This window comes from Mastigoproctus giganteus, chromosome 3 (assembly GCF_048544385.1).
Source record: "Mastigoproctus giganteus isolate SK-2022 chromosome 3, ASM4854438v1, whole genome shotgun sequence".
Taxonomy (NCBI): Eukaryota; Metazoa; Arthropoda; class Arachnida; order Uropygi; family Thelyphonidae; genus Mastigoproctus; species Mastigoproctus giganteus.
The window spans coordinates 160466256-160484030 of NC_143577.1; the positions used below are offsets into that span (position 1 = coordinate 160466256).

At 35.8% G+C, this 17775-nt stretch overlaps 1 protein-coding gene across 1 annotated transcript in view; it reads left to right on the forward strand.

Annotated features, from left to right (window-relative positions):
• Positions 1 to 17775, forward strand: part of LOC150088367 (methionine synthase-like) — a 668558-nt gene that overhangs the window by 80882 nt on the left and 569901 nt on the right. Inside the window, 1 exon segment of the mRNA XM_090370745.1 lies at positions 16430 to 16499. Coding sequence (XP_090226871.1) covers positions 16430 to 16499 — 70 coding nt within the window.

Consider the following 17775-nt stretch of genomic DNA (forward strand, 5'->3'; position numbering starts at 1 on the left):
CTTTGCAACTTGACTTTCTCCAGTCCAACTTTCCTGACAGTGAGGTAATTTTCCTTGGTGATTTTAATGTTCACAATTCCAGCTGGCTTCCGTTTTCTAGTCACACTGACCCAGTTGGTCGAGATGCTGAGTCTTTGGCAGTTACTAATGATCTTGCACAGATTGTTCATTTACCTACAAGAATACCGGACAATCCTAATCATACAGCCAATATGCTTGATCTTTTTCTCACAAACAACCCTTCTAAGTACACAGTCGAAGTGAGAGGTCCTTTAGGCACTTCAGATCACAACTTGGTGATTGTCTCTTCTCCAATGGAACCTTTATCTCATGGCTATTCCCAACCTCGTGTTGTTTGGCATTACAAGAATGCAAAATGGGATGACCTGCGAGACTTCTTTTCTTCTTTTCCTTGGTTGGATTACTGTTTCAAAACTTCTGATGTCATCGTTTGCTCAGATGGTGTCAGTGAAATTATTCTTGCAGGAATGGAATCCTTTATCCCACACTCCACTTTAAAATCTCGTCCTTTAAATAAACCTTGGTTTTCCAATAAATGTGCTAAGGCTGTTCAAGAGAAGAATGTTGCATATCGTAATTGGCTTGTTTCTAATTCTTCAGTTTCATTTTCTGTCTACACCAAAGCTCACAACAATTGTAAAGCAGTTATTAACCAGTCCAAACTAGAGTTTGAACAGGCTAAGAGTAGAAAACTTGCTTCTTGCCCTAATGGTAACCGAGCATTCTGGTCTCTTACCAAAGCTATTGGCCACAACTTTTGCCCATCTCTGCTCCCACCTCTGTCCAAACCAGATGATTCTGTTGTCACTTCAGCCAAGGATAAAGCTGACTGCTAGCATCCCATTTTTCTTTCAACTCTTGCATTAACGATCTTGGTAAAACACCTCCCACTATTCCCAACATGCTCCATTCAATGCCTCCCTTGGTCTTCGTCAAAAGGATGTCAGAAGGATTTTGACTAATTGTGATGCTAAGAAAGCTCCAGGTCCCGAAGGTATTTCTCCACTTGTTCTCAAAACCTGTGCTCCTGAACTTACTCCTATTCTTTGCCGCCTTTTTTCACTTTCTTATTCCAAAGGTGTTTTTCCTTCTGCTTGGAAATTTGCTCATATCCAGCCAGTTCCTAAAACGGGTGACAAATCCCTAGCATCCAATTATCGTCCCATTGCAATTACTTCTACTCTTTCTAAAGTGCATCCAATTATCGTCTCATTGCAATTACTTCTACTCTCTCTAAAGTAATGGAGAAATCAATTAACCGCCAAATTTTAAACTGCCTAGAAACCTTCTGTCTGATCAACGATCGCCAGTATGGATTCCGTCAGTGTCTATCCACTGTTGATATTCTGGCTTATGTTATCCATTTATGGACTAATTCAATGGAAAGGTTCAGTGAAATACAAGTAGTTGCTCTTGATATCTCAAAGGCTTTCCAATAAATATGCTAAGGCTGTTCAAGAGAAGAATGTTGCATATCGTAATTGGCTTGTTTCTAATTCTTCAGTTTCATTTTCTGCCTACACCAAAGCTCGCAACAATTGTAAAGCAGTTATTAACCATTCCAAACTAGAGTTTGAACAGGCTAAAAGTAGAAAACTTGCTTCTTGCCCTAATGGTAACCGAGCATTCTGGTCTCTTACCAAAGCTATTGGCCGCAACTTTTGCCCATCTCTGCTCCCACCTCTGTCCAAACCAGATGGTTCTGTTGTCACTTCAGCCAATGATAAAGCTGACTGCTAGCATCCCATTTTTCTTTCAACTCATGCATTAACGATCTTGGTAAAATACCTCCCACTATTCCCAACATGCTCCATTCAATGCCTCCCTTGGTCTTCCTCAAAAGGATGTCAGAAGGATTTTGACTAATTGTGATGCTAAGAAAGCTCCAGGTTCCGAAGGTATTTCTCCACTTGTTCTCAAAACCTGTGCTCCTGAACTTACTCCTATTCTTTGACGCCTTTTTTCACTTTCTTATTCCAACGGTGTTTTTCTTTCTGCTTGGAAATTTGCTGATATCCAGCCAGTTCCTAAAACGGGTGACAAATCCCTAGCATCCAATTATCGTCCCATTGCAATTACTTCTACTCGTTCTAAAGTGCATCCAATTATCGTCTCATTGCAATTGCTTCTACTCTCTCTAAAGTAATGGAGAAATCAATTAACCGCCAAATTATAAACTGCCTAGAAACCTTCCGTCTGATCAATGATTGCCAGTATGGATTCTGTCAGTGTCTATCAACTGGTGATATTCTGGCTTATGTTATCCATTTATGGACTAATTCAATGGAAAGGTTCGGTGAAATACAAGTAGTTGCTCTTGATATCTCAAAGGCTTTCGATCGTGTTTGGCATAAAGGTCTTCTAAACAAGCTTCCATCTTATGGTTTGTCAACTGTTTTTAGTAATTGGTTATCCAGTTTTCTCTCTGATCGCTCACCTGAGGGTGATGGTAGATGGCTTTCTGTCTTCTAACTTCTCCACTAATGCTGGTGTCCCCCAAGGTTCAGTTCTTTCTCCCACTCTTTTCCTCTTGTATATTAATGACCTTCTTCCATTGACTGCAAATCCTATCCATAGTTTTCCCGATGATAGCACATTGCATTCCACTTTCCATTTTGAGAAACCTTGTCCTGCTCAATCAACTTCAACTTCTTGAAAATCTGCTACCAATTCCTTAAATGTCGATCTTCGGGTAATTCTCCAGTGGGGCAAAGTCAACTTAGTTGATTTCAACCCTTCTAAAACTCAGTCTTGTCTTATATCTCGCAAAAAGGATTCTTCTGCTCCTATGCTTATCTTTAGTGACACTCTGATTTCTAGGCAAAATGATACCTCTTTTGGGGATTACCCTGACTTCTAATCTCTCTTGGCACAAGCACATTACAAATATTGCTTCTTTTGCCTCTAAAAAACTTGGTTTTTTCTTTCGCTCTCGGCATTACGTTTCTTCCAAACAGCTGCTCACTCTGTATAAATCGCAAATCTGCCCTGCCATGGAATATTGTTCCCACATCTGGGGTGGTGCCCCCAAATCTGTCTCAGGTCTAGATTCCATTCAGAAGAGGGCAGTTAGGTTAATTAATGACTCCACTCTAACAGAGTCTCTTCACTCGCTGTCTCATAGACGTACTGTTTCTGCTGCTTTCCTCTTCTACAGATGCTTCCATGGGCACTGTTCTTTTGAATTAGCTTCTATAATTCCTGATCTCTCTTTCAAAACATTCTGAACACGTGCTGCCACCAGCCAACATCCATTTACTGTCCAACTTCAAACTCAGAGAACCAACTTTTCATCTTCGTCATTTATTCATTCAACTGCCGTTTTCTGGAACAACCTTCCTTCATACGTATTTCCTGAAAATTACAGTCTACAAAGTTTAAGTCCAATGTCAACAAATATCTTCTTTCGTCTTCTCAACCTCTAACCCAAGCACGGTACTAAGTACTATAGGTTCTAACACTTCTCGTGTTTAGGGTTTACATAAAAAAAAAAAAAAGTGTAGTACCACAGAGTTGATATGGTACTTTGGGGTTACTGATTTGTCAATGTTAAACTTCATTTTCCACTTCTCAGCCCATCTGCTCAACTTCTCTAGATCCTGTTGCAGCAGCATACTGTCATTAGTGTCCTTAACAACCCTGCGAACCTTCGTATTGTCTGCAAACTTGGACATTAAGCTTGATATACCATCATCAGTATCATTTATAAATACAGAAAACAGCAATGGACCAACACTGAATCCTGATGGACTCCACTAATAACATTAGTTCATGAAGAGCAGTGTCCATTGATTACCACTCTCTGTCTTCTCCCATTCAACCATCACTTTGCTAATAGCAGCAATTTGCCTTCAATGCCACACTTTTCCAATTTGTGCAGCAGTCTTCCATGTTCAACAGTATCAAAAGCCTTTCTAAGACACAAATATATGATATAAAAATTATTCCCTGCATCCAGTTCCTTTCTGACCACATCATAGTATCCAATCAGATTGGTCAGACAAGACTTCCCCTTAACAAAACCATGCTGAGTCTAGATGAACCAACAGTGCTTCTTTAACCAGTGCCTCCATTAATTTCCCTGAAACAGAAGTTAAACTAACCGGTCTATAATTACTCGTGTCACCCTTCGATCCCCCTTTGTGAATTGGGGACACATTTGCACATCTCCAGTCCGTGGGGACCTCCCCTGAGTCCAAGGATTCTCTCATAATTATGGCTAAGTGTTTTCTTACTTCCTTTGCTGCTCCTTTAATATAACTGAATAGATCCCATCCACCCTGGGTGCCTTTCTTATGTTTATCTTCAACAATTTCTCCTCCATTTTCCTCTCAGTTATTACAAAAACATCTAGCTCACTGCCAAAGTTTAATACACCCCTGGCATTCCCCTCCCTGAATAACTCCTTGTGTGAATGTAGATGCAAAATACTCATTTAGTTTGCCAGCCACCTGAGCAGGATCATCAACAGTTGAACCATCGATATCCAGTGGACCAATCTGATTCATCCCTTTCCTTCTAGAGTTTGCATATGTAAAGAACTCTTTGCTGTTTTCTTTGTATCCTTTACCAAAAATATCTCATAATCTGCCTTTGCCTACCTAATCTCCTTTGTGACCTGGTTACAGACCAGTTTATATCTATCCTAGGCTTACATGTCACCCATTAATTTATATGTATTCCATGTATTTTTCTTCTTTGCCATATGTGTCATTAGTTCATCTGACATCCATTTAGGCCTAAACCTTGAACAATATTTCTTAGTTGGTATGTAAAGCCTAGTAGCTTCCAAGATTAATTCTTTGAATTCTTCCAATTTTGAATTTGCTGTTGGTAACATCATCAGCTGGTCCCACTGTATAGAATTTAAATACTGTCTCAGACCTTCGTAGTCATCTTTACGAAAGCAAAAACCCTTCCCTTTACCCAGTGGTGAGCTGTGAATATTTTAACAATTGGATCGCAGTTTTTCCGACTTTCTACCCAGTAAATTTGATTGGTCACGGAAGTGACGTCATCCGCAGATTCCACCAGAGGCACTTCCCAAGCTCGCACTACTAGTAGTGTGATCAGAGCATTTTTCGTGACCGGTATGATATCTCAAGTCAAGTGCGATTTCAGGGGATGGACAGATGGGCCTTATTACCCTCTTAACCATGCTTTTAGTGGATGTGTAAAAAGTTCCTAGGTCTATCTAAAAAAAAAGCTTAAAAACCTGGTCATCGTGCCTCCCCTTACGATGATAACTGGATACAATAGTTCTGGAATTCTAACTTTTTAGAATTCCTGAATAGTATGACATCACAATCATACTTACTGCAGTTACTACTGCAGTAAGTATGATTGCAACAATACAAGTATTTGTCATATGACTGCAACAATACAAGTATTTGTCATACGACTGCAACAATACAAGTATTTGTCATACGACTGCAACAATACAGATATTTGTCAACAAGTTATTTTTTTCGTCTTGCATTTTCGTTATGTTCCATTGTTCGGTGCCCTTAACAGCTGCATATGTTGCTTCAAGTTCTAGGGCTTACAATACCGTGATCCCGAATACCGGGATCCCAGTAATTTTTTTCCAGTATTCAAATAGCGGTATTGATACAAAAATACCGGTTTTTCGGTACGAATTTAAAAAAAAGTTTATGATTTAATCACATAAAGGTTATAAAATCACCTTTATGTGATTATGACGTCCTTATCTCTATTAGCAAATGTTTGATAAATCATCAATAGAACACCATGCAACATTGCAACCTGTCCACAATTCTCGGACAACTTCATGTTGACCGTATCATAACTCCCCAGTCCTGTTCCTCCGCTACTGACTTTAGTTCAACTCCACCAAGTGTATAAGTTATTTTAGGGTTGCTGTTCCCCCGGTATAAGACCTTGCATTTTGCTGAATTAAAGCATATAGCTGACACTCTTCTGACCATCCTGGAAGTCTATCTTGGTCACTCTGAAGAAGCTCTGCTTGGCGGCGATCATTCACTACTTTACTGATCTTTACATCATCTGCAAGTTTAGACATCACACCCTATATCCCTTCATAGATTTCATTTAAGAAATCAAAAACAACAGTGGTCCCAATACTGATTCTTCGGGAACCCCACTTCTTACATTAACCCAATCTGAGGAATAACCATTCATCAAAACCCCCCCTGCCTGGTGCTCTCAAGTCATCATGTTATCCATCTAAGGATTTTCCCTATGATTCCAGCCTGCTCAAACTTATAAATAAATAAAGTAACCACTCATGTGGGACTGAGTCAAAAGCTTTGCTGACTCTAAATAAACAATGTCGAAATTATTCTTTAAATCCAGCTCACTAGTGACCTGTCAAAATGGCTAACCAGATTAATTAAACATGATTTTCCCTTTACAAAAACATGCTGTGTATCCTGCAGAATTCCATTTCCATCTAAATGATCCTGAATTCCACCTTTGATCATTGCCTCCATGATTTTCCCTACTACTGGCCGGTCGGTAATTTCCCGTTACATTCCTAGAACCGCCTTTATGTTCCAATTTACACCAATCACGGAATCTCTCCTGAGTCCAGTGATGCTCTCATAACTAGCCTTAATGGTTCAATGCATTCAATTGCTGCCTCCTTTAAGATTATAGGGTATATAATCATTAAATCAACATGTGAAATTTCAACATCATTAATTACATTTTTTTCAACTTCACTCCCATAACTTCTTATTGACATGAAGGGTTTTTTCTGTAAATATCAATTCAAAGTAACTGTCGAGTTCATCTGCAACATCAGTTGGGGTATCTGATACTGTCCCATGCAATTACATATGCGTCCGATCTGATTTGTCCTTCTCTTCTTTGCATTTATATATGTGAAGAACTCCTTAACTGCACTTTTTACTCTCTTCTTTATTCTATATTCCCACTCTTTGCTCTCTCCCAGACTCAGTAAAGATACTATAGTGAAAATTATACTTCGCTTAATAAAAGGTTTTTCTCCTTCAGAAAATGATGAACAGAATTCAACCATGGAAGACCAACGTGGAACAGAACATGAGTGTTCCACAAATTCTTTCCAAAATAAGAAATAAAATGCCTGACTCCAATGAGATTTTAAAAGATGAACTTGAGTCGGAAATTAATGAAATACTTTTAACTATTTTTGCTAAAAAAGTTCAAAGCCTAAAAAATATGGACTGGATCGTCTCCAATTATCTCAGTACTAGAATAGAATCCTAAAGGGCGTTTTCTGCTGCTAATCAAATACTGTATGTACCAAAATTAGATCCATTTTAAACGATCATACTATTGATTGCTTATGTTTCTTAAGAGCTCACTTTATTCAGACAGATAGTGTGGATGCTTAAACATAACTAAACTTTGCAGTAACAATTTTTTTTTTATTTAGAATAACTGTATTTTAATGATTTTTTTAGAATATTTATTATTGCAATAAATGTTTAATTAAAACTTGAATTCAAGTAATTACAGTACTTGTTTTTTCCTTACTTTGTTAACTGTCATCAAAATTTATTGAGAAAAATATTTGTTTTTGGAATACCGGTATTAATGCCGATATCCCAGTTGCATAAATTGCCCTAGCTTCAACTACAAAGATTGGTACTTCAATCAACGCTGTTTTCCAGAGATATTTAGATACGTTTCAATCGCAAGTATACATTTCTTACTTTAGTTATCATAAATCCATTGTATCTTGTCTTCCAGAAATTATGTAAATTTGTGAATGATCAATAAAATATTTAGAATAAAAAAGCTCTTATTTCGTAATCAATATATACAAGTCAAAATATCTAAAAGAAACGTGAAGGATGTTTCATCTTCGTAAAAAAGTTGAATGTGCTCGGCACACGTACAATTTTTTTATTCGTCTTTTTTTAACAATTAGGGAAATATAATGGATACATTTTTTTTCATGATAAAATTTTAATATTGCGAATAAAAAATAACATGAAATATTTCCCATATTACAAATAAACACTATCACAAAACATTCTACAATATAAAAACAAATATTACATAAAAAAACAAACACTAGAAAAAGTACACAAAAATCACAGATTACATGAAAAAAAATTATTACACAAATATTCAGGAAAATTTTATTCTAAAAATTGCTGTATGCAATCTACTTTTTTATTAATATTTGTTGTCGATCTGCTCTGCTCTATTGCCGAGCGATGATTACAGAGGAATGATTTGACGTAACGATCCGGATCAAACTGAAGCAATGATTTTCCATATAGATGTATTCTCATCATAATCTGCAATGTGTTTAATTGTCAATATTATTCATTCATTCAGTCAATATTATTCATTACGCTGATAGCTCGCTGAGCTTCAGCAGTGCTAATCGCAATGGTTTCAAAGATATTTCTGGCTTTCTTAATTGAAAAGGGAATTTCACTCGATTTTAAAGATAAATTGTCTTCGACAAAATCTCTAAAATCATTAATTTTTATTTCATATTTAATCAGAAAACAAATTTCATATTCGGTTTTCACTGTCTTGCCACAGAGACGAAAGTTCTTTTATATTCCACGATTTCGGGTAGCATATGTTTAAAATTTCTTTCAGTGGTATCATTATTTTCTTTATTTAATTTAAAATTATTAAATAAATTTATTTTCTTTATTTAATTTAAAATTATTCTCTGTTCATTAATAACTTATCCTTTAAAGATAAAACAATGCATTTAATAACTTGTCACAAGGTAATTTTTTAAATGTGTTCTTACTTTCCAATTTGATTCCTTCAAATTCTTTCCACTTCAACATGCTCTCAATTTTAGCTTCATAATTTCCTTAAGAATTTTCAAATTAGCAATAGCATTGATAGTTCGAATAATTAATTTAACTGCTTTTACCATAATGATTCTGTAAAGCTTCTGAAAGGTAAGAAACCTCCTGCAGGATGTCGATCATTAGTATTAAATGTTTAAGAAATTCCAGATTTAAAAGTCGAGTTAGTAATCCTGAATATATCACTTCTGATTCAAAATGTTTGCACAAAGCGGGATGATTCCTCCAACCCGCAGTTGCCATCTGCAAGCTACACACATGTGGCCTGAACACACGACTGATCTTTATAGTTTCCACATCAAGTTCTTTAGCAATCGGCTTTAATTTGTGTTGGTTTTTTGGAGATTGGTATACAGTTGTTTTCTTTTTTTTTTTTAATTATTGCCCCTATGGCATTATATTTTAGAACATTTTCTACACAGTGAAAGCTTCGACAAAGTTTCAATATCTGCCAACGTTTCATCTTCGGAAAGTTTACTTAATATCTTAATTGCCTCATCCCCCCTGCCCAACGTTGCTACTGTCACTAGTTCATTGAATATTGTGCAAAATGTCGGAATCACTCAGATATTCAGCTATTGTGACCATGTAAACATAAATGGAGAAATTTACTGGAAGGCGTGGATCACTCACTTCTCCAAAAATATGACTTCTTGTAGAAGTAAAGGGGAACCACGACACGGTTGTGGTTCCCCTTTGTGGTTGTTTAATTAAAACTTGAATTCAAGTAATTACAGTACTTATTTTTTCTTTACTTTGTTAACTGTCATCAAAATTTATTGAGAAAAATATTTGTTTTTGGAATACCGGTATTAATACCGATGACCAGGAGCTATTATACGTGTCAGAATCTTCTTAATCCTCTGACTGGCAATGGAAAGCATATTGACTAGTGAGACTTCTCAGTATGTGACTGCAGAGGTTATACAGACAGCACTAACATTGTGAAATGGTAATCCCTTTCACCCTTAATTTGCACTTTCTAATTGCTAAAGGCCAGAGGTGAGAACAATGGATACAAAGTTGTCTCTCCTAATCCATTCATTACACGGAAATTTTCTTCGTTCAACGGAAACTATTTTAAATGTAATTACCAAGAGGAATTAAAAAAAAATTCGCTATAAAGAAGTTCGTTAAACAGAGGTCCAACTGTAATTAAATCAAAAATGGGTTTCGGACTTGCTCTGTGATGTTCTTCCATACCATGGATCGTAAGGTATGGAAGAACATCACAGAGCAAGTCCGAAACCCTGCGGCACCTACAGCAGCATACTGGTTGCGTGGCCAACCGCCTCCCCCAGCTGCCAGCTAAGGACCAAAGAAGAAGAAGAAATCAAAAATGAAACAATTTTTAAATACATAACTGATTGATTACGCCATTAAAATGCTGGGGATGGGCCCCACTTGCCCCACCGTACTTTCGGCTCTGGATACTCAACAATTGCAGGATTTCATTTTTAAAATAAATGATCGTTTCAACAATGGGCTTGCAAATTTTCAAAAAAAATAACAATGGGCTCTCGCGAGCCCACTATAGCTCACCACTGCCTTTACCCCTGATGGTACTTACCTCTTTGAGTAAATCCCACTTGAGCACACTGTGATCACTGCCACTTAGTGGTTCCTTTATCTGCAGATTTTTAATGCATGAAGAATCACTACTGATAATCAGATCAAGAGTATTACTCCCTCTAGTTGCCTCCCGAACATGCTGATGTAGAAAACAATCATCCAATAAATCAAAAAAAGCCTTGCTAGTGTGTGAGTGACCAACCCACAAATTTCAGTCAATATCCGGGAAATTAAAATCCCCATTATAAGACTCACTGATTTACTCGCCCACTCTATTTCCCTGTACAGTTTTTTATTATACTCATAAGAGTAATTAGGCCTATAACACACTCCTACTCTCAATTTTGATCTCCCAGTGCTTATGTCACACCAAACTGACTCGACACTGCACTGTCCAGTGATGTCGACTGGCTTCAGTTCCTTGGATTTTGTGTTTCTTAACTAATAGCATAACCCCTCCTCCCTTCCTATCCTGTCTATCCTTTTTGTACACATTGTGCTTCCCAAATTCCAGTTCTGCATTCCTCTTATATCTGTGACACCACGTCTCTGATATCCCAACAATATCTGCCTTTGATGTTTTGGCCAACACCTCAAATTCATCAAATTTATTTAACAAACTCCTAGCATTGGTGTATGTGCAAGTATACATGCACTTGTTCCTATTCTTAGCTATCCTAACACAACCTATTCTTTACTTGTACTGCAATGACTCCCAGCAGTCTCTGAAATCCCCTGCATCTTGTTTTCCAGGCTGCTGCTCATTCCAATAGAAGCAGTGCAAGAATCACTTTCACCTCTGCCAGTAGCTACTGTTAATCTATTAGTCTGTGTATCTCCCCCGAAGCTAGCAGTTTTTCGACCCACCTAGCACTGCTTCGATTGCATCAGCAAATAATCTTGCACCCTTTCTATTTAAGTGTATCCCATCCCTGTAGAAGCAGTCTCTCCTGTTAACAAGCACAGACCGAGCTGAGAAAAATTCTACCCCTATTTAGAATTTAGCATTCTTTCATTTAGATCACTATTTGAGTTAGTATTATAATAACCAAAAAAAAAAAAGACAAACATCACTATATAATTGAAATTCTTTTTATTTATGAATTTTCTCATTACATATGAAAGAAAGATATTTGAATTACGTGTAGTCCAATGCAAACTGAATTAGTAATATCTTCACATGAAATGTTCTGTATTTTATATATAAAAAAGCATGCGATTTAATTCATAAAATTAAAAGCAAGACTAAAGACGTCTATGCCCAGTACAAGAAACAAAAATGAATTAACTAATAAAAAAAATAATAAGCCCACACAGAACCAATAGAATCCAGACAGGCCTATCAGTTGTCTCCCGGTGATATACAAGATTATGACCAGCTGCATAACCAAGAAGATATCACACCACTTGGAGAGCCAGAACATAATAGCCGAACATAGTGTATAGTGTTAACAGTAATGCGTACAGTGTTAATTGTATGGTGCCAAAGACCCTAGCAGCACTAGGTCTCCCACAGAACATATACAAGGAACTCCAGAAAGATGCAATCCGGAATACCTGTGGGATAGTCAGAGAGAGTTCCTGGACCTACAGTAACACGACACAAAACAACCACCCTGTGCACTTGGTAGTAGTACCTGTTGTGGGGTGGATCCACCCAATCAGTAATAATGTAAGAACAATAGTACTACTAATAATGAAGCACTGTGTCCCAGTCTGTAATGCAATCATTGATTTCATAATCTGTAGAGATGATATGACATATTTTGTGAAGTATTGCACTGAGTGGTATAAAAGGTTTAGAATTCACTTGGTAGATGATGACACTGTGGGCATGTTGCATTATATAGCCTCAGCCTCAAGAGCAATGTGACCCTACATAACAGCTTAGCAGCAATAGGTTCACAGAGAACACATACATACATTACACTGAGTTGGATAAACAGTTGGATAAAACATGCCACTACTACTGCTATTACCTTATACAGCATTACAACATTTTTTTTGAATGCCAGAAGTATGTTAACCTGATTGAAATGCTTTGGGTAAATGCCCAGTCTCAGAGATAAGTTACAAATATGAAGGATGATAGGATTAAGAGTGGTGACAGACATTTTTCCAAAATGTGGTTATTAACAGCTTTAATACAACAGTTTGTCCATTTCAAATCTTTTGGGCCTAATAATAAATCTTTACATGTTTCACAATTATTGCTCTTTAAAATATTTCTAGATAGTAACCTGAGACATATGCCAATACATTTTCATCATAAATATCCATATCCTCACAGTACCTGGGCGATTATAACTCTTTCACTTTGTCAGTGAGACTTTGGCAATGACTTGACTTGATTTCAGAAACAGTAAAGATGCCATGACATATTTCATGAAGGTTTTTATGGAATAATTTAATTATTCCATAAAATTAAATTATTCCATTTTTATGGAATAATTTAATTATTCCATAAACTATTACTTCGATTAATATCAATACACTATTCATATCAATTAATGTAATAAGTCATGAATTAGTTATTAATTAGCTACTCAGGTTTTTTTTTTTATTTCATTAAACATTTCCTGGTTCTATCAGTTCTGATAAATTACCTTAAATGTTATTTTGGAAATCGGTACTATCGCATATGAAATGCTTATTTCTGTGCATGATGTCAGCAGATAACTATAATAATAGTAAAAAAAAAAAAAAAAAGCACAAATAATTATAATAACAGTAAGAAAAAGCTATGTAAAACAAAATTGCTGCATTTAATGAACACTAGAACTTGAAAGACAATAGCAACCACATGTTATTAATTAGCTATGCAGTTATTAATTAGCTATCCAGTATTTTTTTTTTTTTTTTTTAACATTTCATTAAATATTTCATGGTTCTATTAATTATTGTAAATTACCTTAAATGTTCTTTCCGAAATGGTACAATCGCACTCCACATTTATCGAGTTGAAACACTTATTTCTGTGCAGATAATTATAATAATGGAAAAAAAAAATACAGAAATAATTATAATAGTAAAAAAAGCTATGTAAAACAAAATTTCTACATTCAACGAACATTAGAATTCGAAAGAGAATAGCAACCATGTAGTAGCAACTTTATAAGCGTTGGGCATGCACGTGATTACTCCTGGGTTTTGATGGCCACAGATTACCATGTTAGTTTCATATTCTCAAACTGAGGGTGCTGGGAGTAATTGAGCAAGTGTCCACTCTGTATCTTTCTTCTCTGTGCACAGCACATTCACTACTTTGCACATGTTGCTTTGCTAAAAAATAGTTTAAAAAATTTTAAATGAATTATTGCTTGAAATTATTAAGTTTAGGCAGTTCAACTCATTATCTGGACCATTTTTTGTCATATATGTGCTGATATGTTTGAATTACATTAAAATTGGACAACTATTATCATTTAGATTTTATGATTCTGTATTGAAATTTTGTTTAATTAACTGCTTTTTTATCAGCAGAAAGATACTCTCTGTCCTCAGTTTAGTCTAAAACGCCGGTGTATTTTTGTAAATAGTGTAAATCGTTTTATATAAAGAAGATTAAAAAAAAAAACAGTAATAATAATAATAATAATAAGAGAGTTCCGCAACCAACAGTAACATCAGACATAACAACAACCAGCCTGTGTACTTGGTAGCAATACCCGTCACGAGGTGGAAACCCCAATCAGGGAGAAATAATATGAGAGCAACAATAATAATAATAATAACAACAACAACACAATGGTCATAGCATGCAGAGATGCAACATAAAACAGTCAGGCACACTAGTAATGAAGAGTACATTGCATACAACTATTTTTTTTTTTTTCTTCAAATAAAATTGGTTTATGTTCTTTTCAGATGTACAGAGATGATGTTTTTAGACTATATTGATGGGGAAAAATCTTTTCCATTGAGAGAAAAAAGAAAAAAGGCAGTTGGTTAGGTAAAATTTTAATTTAGAAATTGTGAAATCTAAATTGTAACACTTAACGTTAATTTTAAAAATAAATTAAAAATTCAAATCAGCTCAAATATGACAAAAGGTCCAGATGGTAAATAGCCTAAAGCTAAAAATAAACAAGGTGGACACTTGTGTCTTTTAACACAGTGCTGGGCATGTGGCATCAATGAGATCCCTGGCAATATTTAATCAAATTTGTACTTTTCATCTATGCTGCCCACACATCTGAAACTCCTAATAGATGTTTTTTAAAATGTTTTCTTTGATTTTTCCACTGAAAATTTCAGAAATCTATGTTAATTATCACACAATTAGGAAAAATTAAGGGATTAATCCCTGAATTTTTCTTGATTGTGTAGTAATTAACATAGATTTCTGAAATTTTCAGTGGAAAAATCAAAGAAAACATTTAACTAGTGTGCCTTAAGGTAAATCAAAGAAATCAAAGAAAACTAGTGTGCCTTAAGGTAAACCTAATTATATAGGGGCTCACATCTGGTGAGTATGGGTTTGGCACACCCAGGGCCCTGAGTTGGATATCATCATTCTTCTCTTTCCTTGGTGATTCCTTTCTACTTCTCTCTCTCTCTCTCTCTCTCTCTCTCTCTCTCTCTCTCTCTCTGGGTAACTTGGGAAATTTTTTTGGCTGGTGCAGCATAAGCCTCAGGCTTTCTTGCACCATATGGCTAATAATAATAATAATAATAATAATAATATATCTCACTGGCTAGTATATTCATTAATTTAATTACAGAAAAAAAACACTGTTGGCTGGTGGAAAAGGTCTGCTGCCAGGGTCCTGAGCTGGATGTCATCATTCTTCCCTTCTACTTCTGACTCTTGCTCTCTCTCTCTCTCACAAGGTAACTGAGGAATGTTTTTTTTTTTTTTTTTTTTTTTGGCTGGTGCAGCAAAAGCCTCAGGCTTCCTTGCACCATATGGCTAATAATAATAATACTTATTATTATTGCCCCCAATCAGGGAGAAATAATAATAATAATAATAATAATAATAATAATAATATGTACACGTTGAGTGGCAGCTGTTATGTACAATTATTGAGAGTGAGCTGGCTTTATTCATGTGCACTGTCCTCCAGTTAGTAATGCTCTCTGGCTTTGTGACATTGAAGCATCATCTGGAATCGAACTGTTGATGTACACACTTCATGGAGCAGTGCTCCTGTTAGTGATAGGCTAATGTTCGATTGTATGCATTTATTGAAGTATGTAGGTTTTTCGATTTGTATTTCATTCACCGACTGGTCTAAAGAGAGTTTTAATTTCAGAAATTAATTAAAAATATATGTTTTTAATATAAAAAATGGATTTTTTGCATCTGTGTTTAGAAAATAAAGATGCCATCGAAAAAGTGAACAATTTTGAATTATTTTTTGCTGATTTTTCAAATGCAGGCATGTGGAATCGAATTGATCCCGCACATAGAGGAAGAATAATCCTTTGTATGACTGGTGATATGTTAATTAAAACACCTGTATTCATATATGAAGTTCCCGTTAAATATATTCATCCTGTACAGTAAAGTACACTTCAGTATATTGTATTTTTCTCTCTCTTGCTATGTTAAAACTGTGCTTTTCATGTAGTGTCCAATCTATCTTTTAGAATTAAATTTTGCCTTTTTATGCACTTACATCTGTTATGCACATATTTTCTGATTTCATAAATTGGGATGCTAACATTAATAAATATCTTGCTGACTTGTTTAAGTGGTCCATTTTGTTTTGTGTAGGTAGAAAATTTCACAATTGCATATTTAAATGTTCATGGATATATACACTGCGGGATGTGGGCCAATTTTAGAGTTGAGATGCTTGTACCATATTAATTTTCATTAATATGATACAAGCATGCAATTTTCACATGATTGGCCTTGAGTATGAAATGAAACTTATTTAATATATATTTTTTTTATGAATTAGCATTAAAATAGAATTTTAAGATTTGTTTCATTATTCATAAGAATTAATTAATCAGATAAATTAAATTTTATAGTGATCAAAAATTTTTTTATAAACTTCTCTTTCTACTAGGCATACAGAATAAATAAAGAAGCTGCATTGCTTGCTAGAAAATGCTGTGAAGATGTGGCACTAGAAACAGGTGAGAGAGAGAGAGAAAGAAAGAAAGAAAGATTTTTTGACCGTGTATTGGATCAAATTATATATATATATATATATATTTTTTTTTATGTAAACCCCAAACACGAGAGGTATTAGAACCTATAGTACTTAGTACCGTGCTTGGGTTGGAGGTTGACAAAACGAAAGAAGATATCGGTTGACATTGGACTTGAACTTCTGTAGACTAATTTTCAGGAAATACGTATGAAAGAAGGTTGTTCCAGAAAATGGCAGTTGAATGAATAAATGAGTAAGATGAAAAGTTGGTTCTGTGAGCTTGAAGTTGGACAGTAAATGGATGTTGGCAGCACGTGTTCAGACTGTTTTGAAAGAGAGAGCGGGAATTATAGAAATCAATTCAGAAGAACAGTGCCCATGGAAGTATCTGCAGAAGAGGCATGCAGCAGAAACGTCTATGAGAGAGCGAGTGGAGAGAGAGACTTTGTTAGAGATGAATCATTAATTAACCTAACTGCTCTCTTCTGAATGGAATCAAGAAGCCTGAGAGAGGTTTTGGGGGCACCACCCCAGATGTGGGAGCAATATTCCATGGCAGGCGGATTTGCGATTTATACAGAGTGAGCAGCTGTTTGGAAGAAAAGTAACGCTGAGAGCGAAAGGGAAAACCAAGTTTTTTAGATGCAGAGGAAGCAATATTTGTAATGTGCTTGTGCCAAGAGAGATTAGAAGTCAGGGTAATCCCCAAAAGAGAGATATCATTTTGCCTAGAAATCGGAGTGTCACTAAAGATAAGCATAGGAGCAGAAGAATCCTTTTTGTGAGATATAAGACAAGACTGAGTTTTGGAGGGGTTGAAATCAACTAAGTTGTCTTTGCTCCACTGGAGAATTACCCGATGATCGCCATTTAAGGAATTGGTAGCAGATATTCGAGAAATTGAAGCTGATTGAGCACGACAAGGTTTCTCAAAATGGAAAGTGGAATGCAATGTGCTATCATCAGCAGAACTATGGATAGGATTTGCAGTCAATGGAAGAAGGTCATTAATATACAAGAGTAAAAGAGCGGGGGAAAGAACTGAACCTTGGGGAACACCGGCATAAGTGGAGAAGTTAGAAGACAGAGAGCCATCTACCATCACCTTCAGTGAGTGATCAGAGAGAAAACTGGATAACCAATTACTAAAAACAGTTGACAAACCATTAGATGGAAGCTTGTTTAGAAGACCTTTATGCCAAACACGATTGAAAGTCTTTGAGATGTCAAGAGCAACTACTTGTGTTTCCCCGAACCTT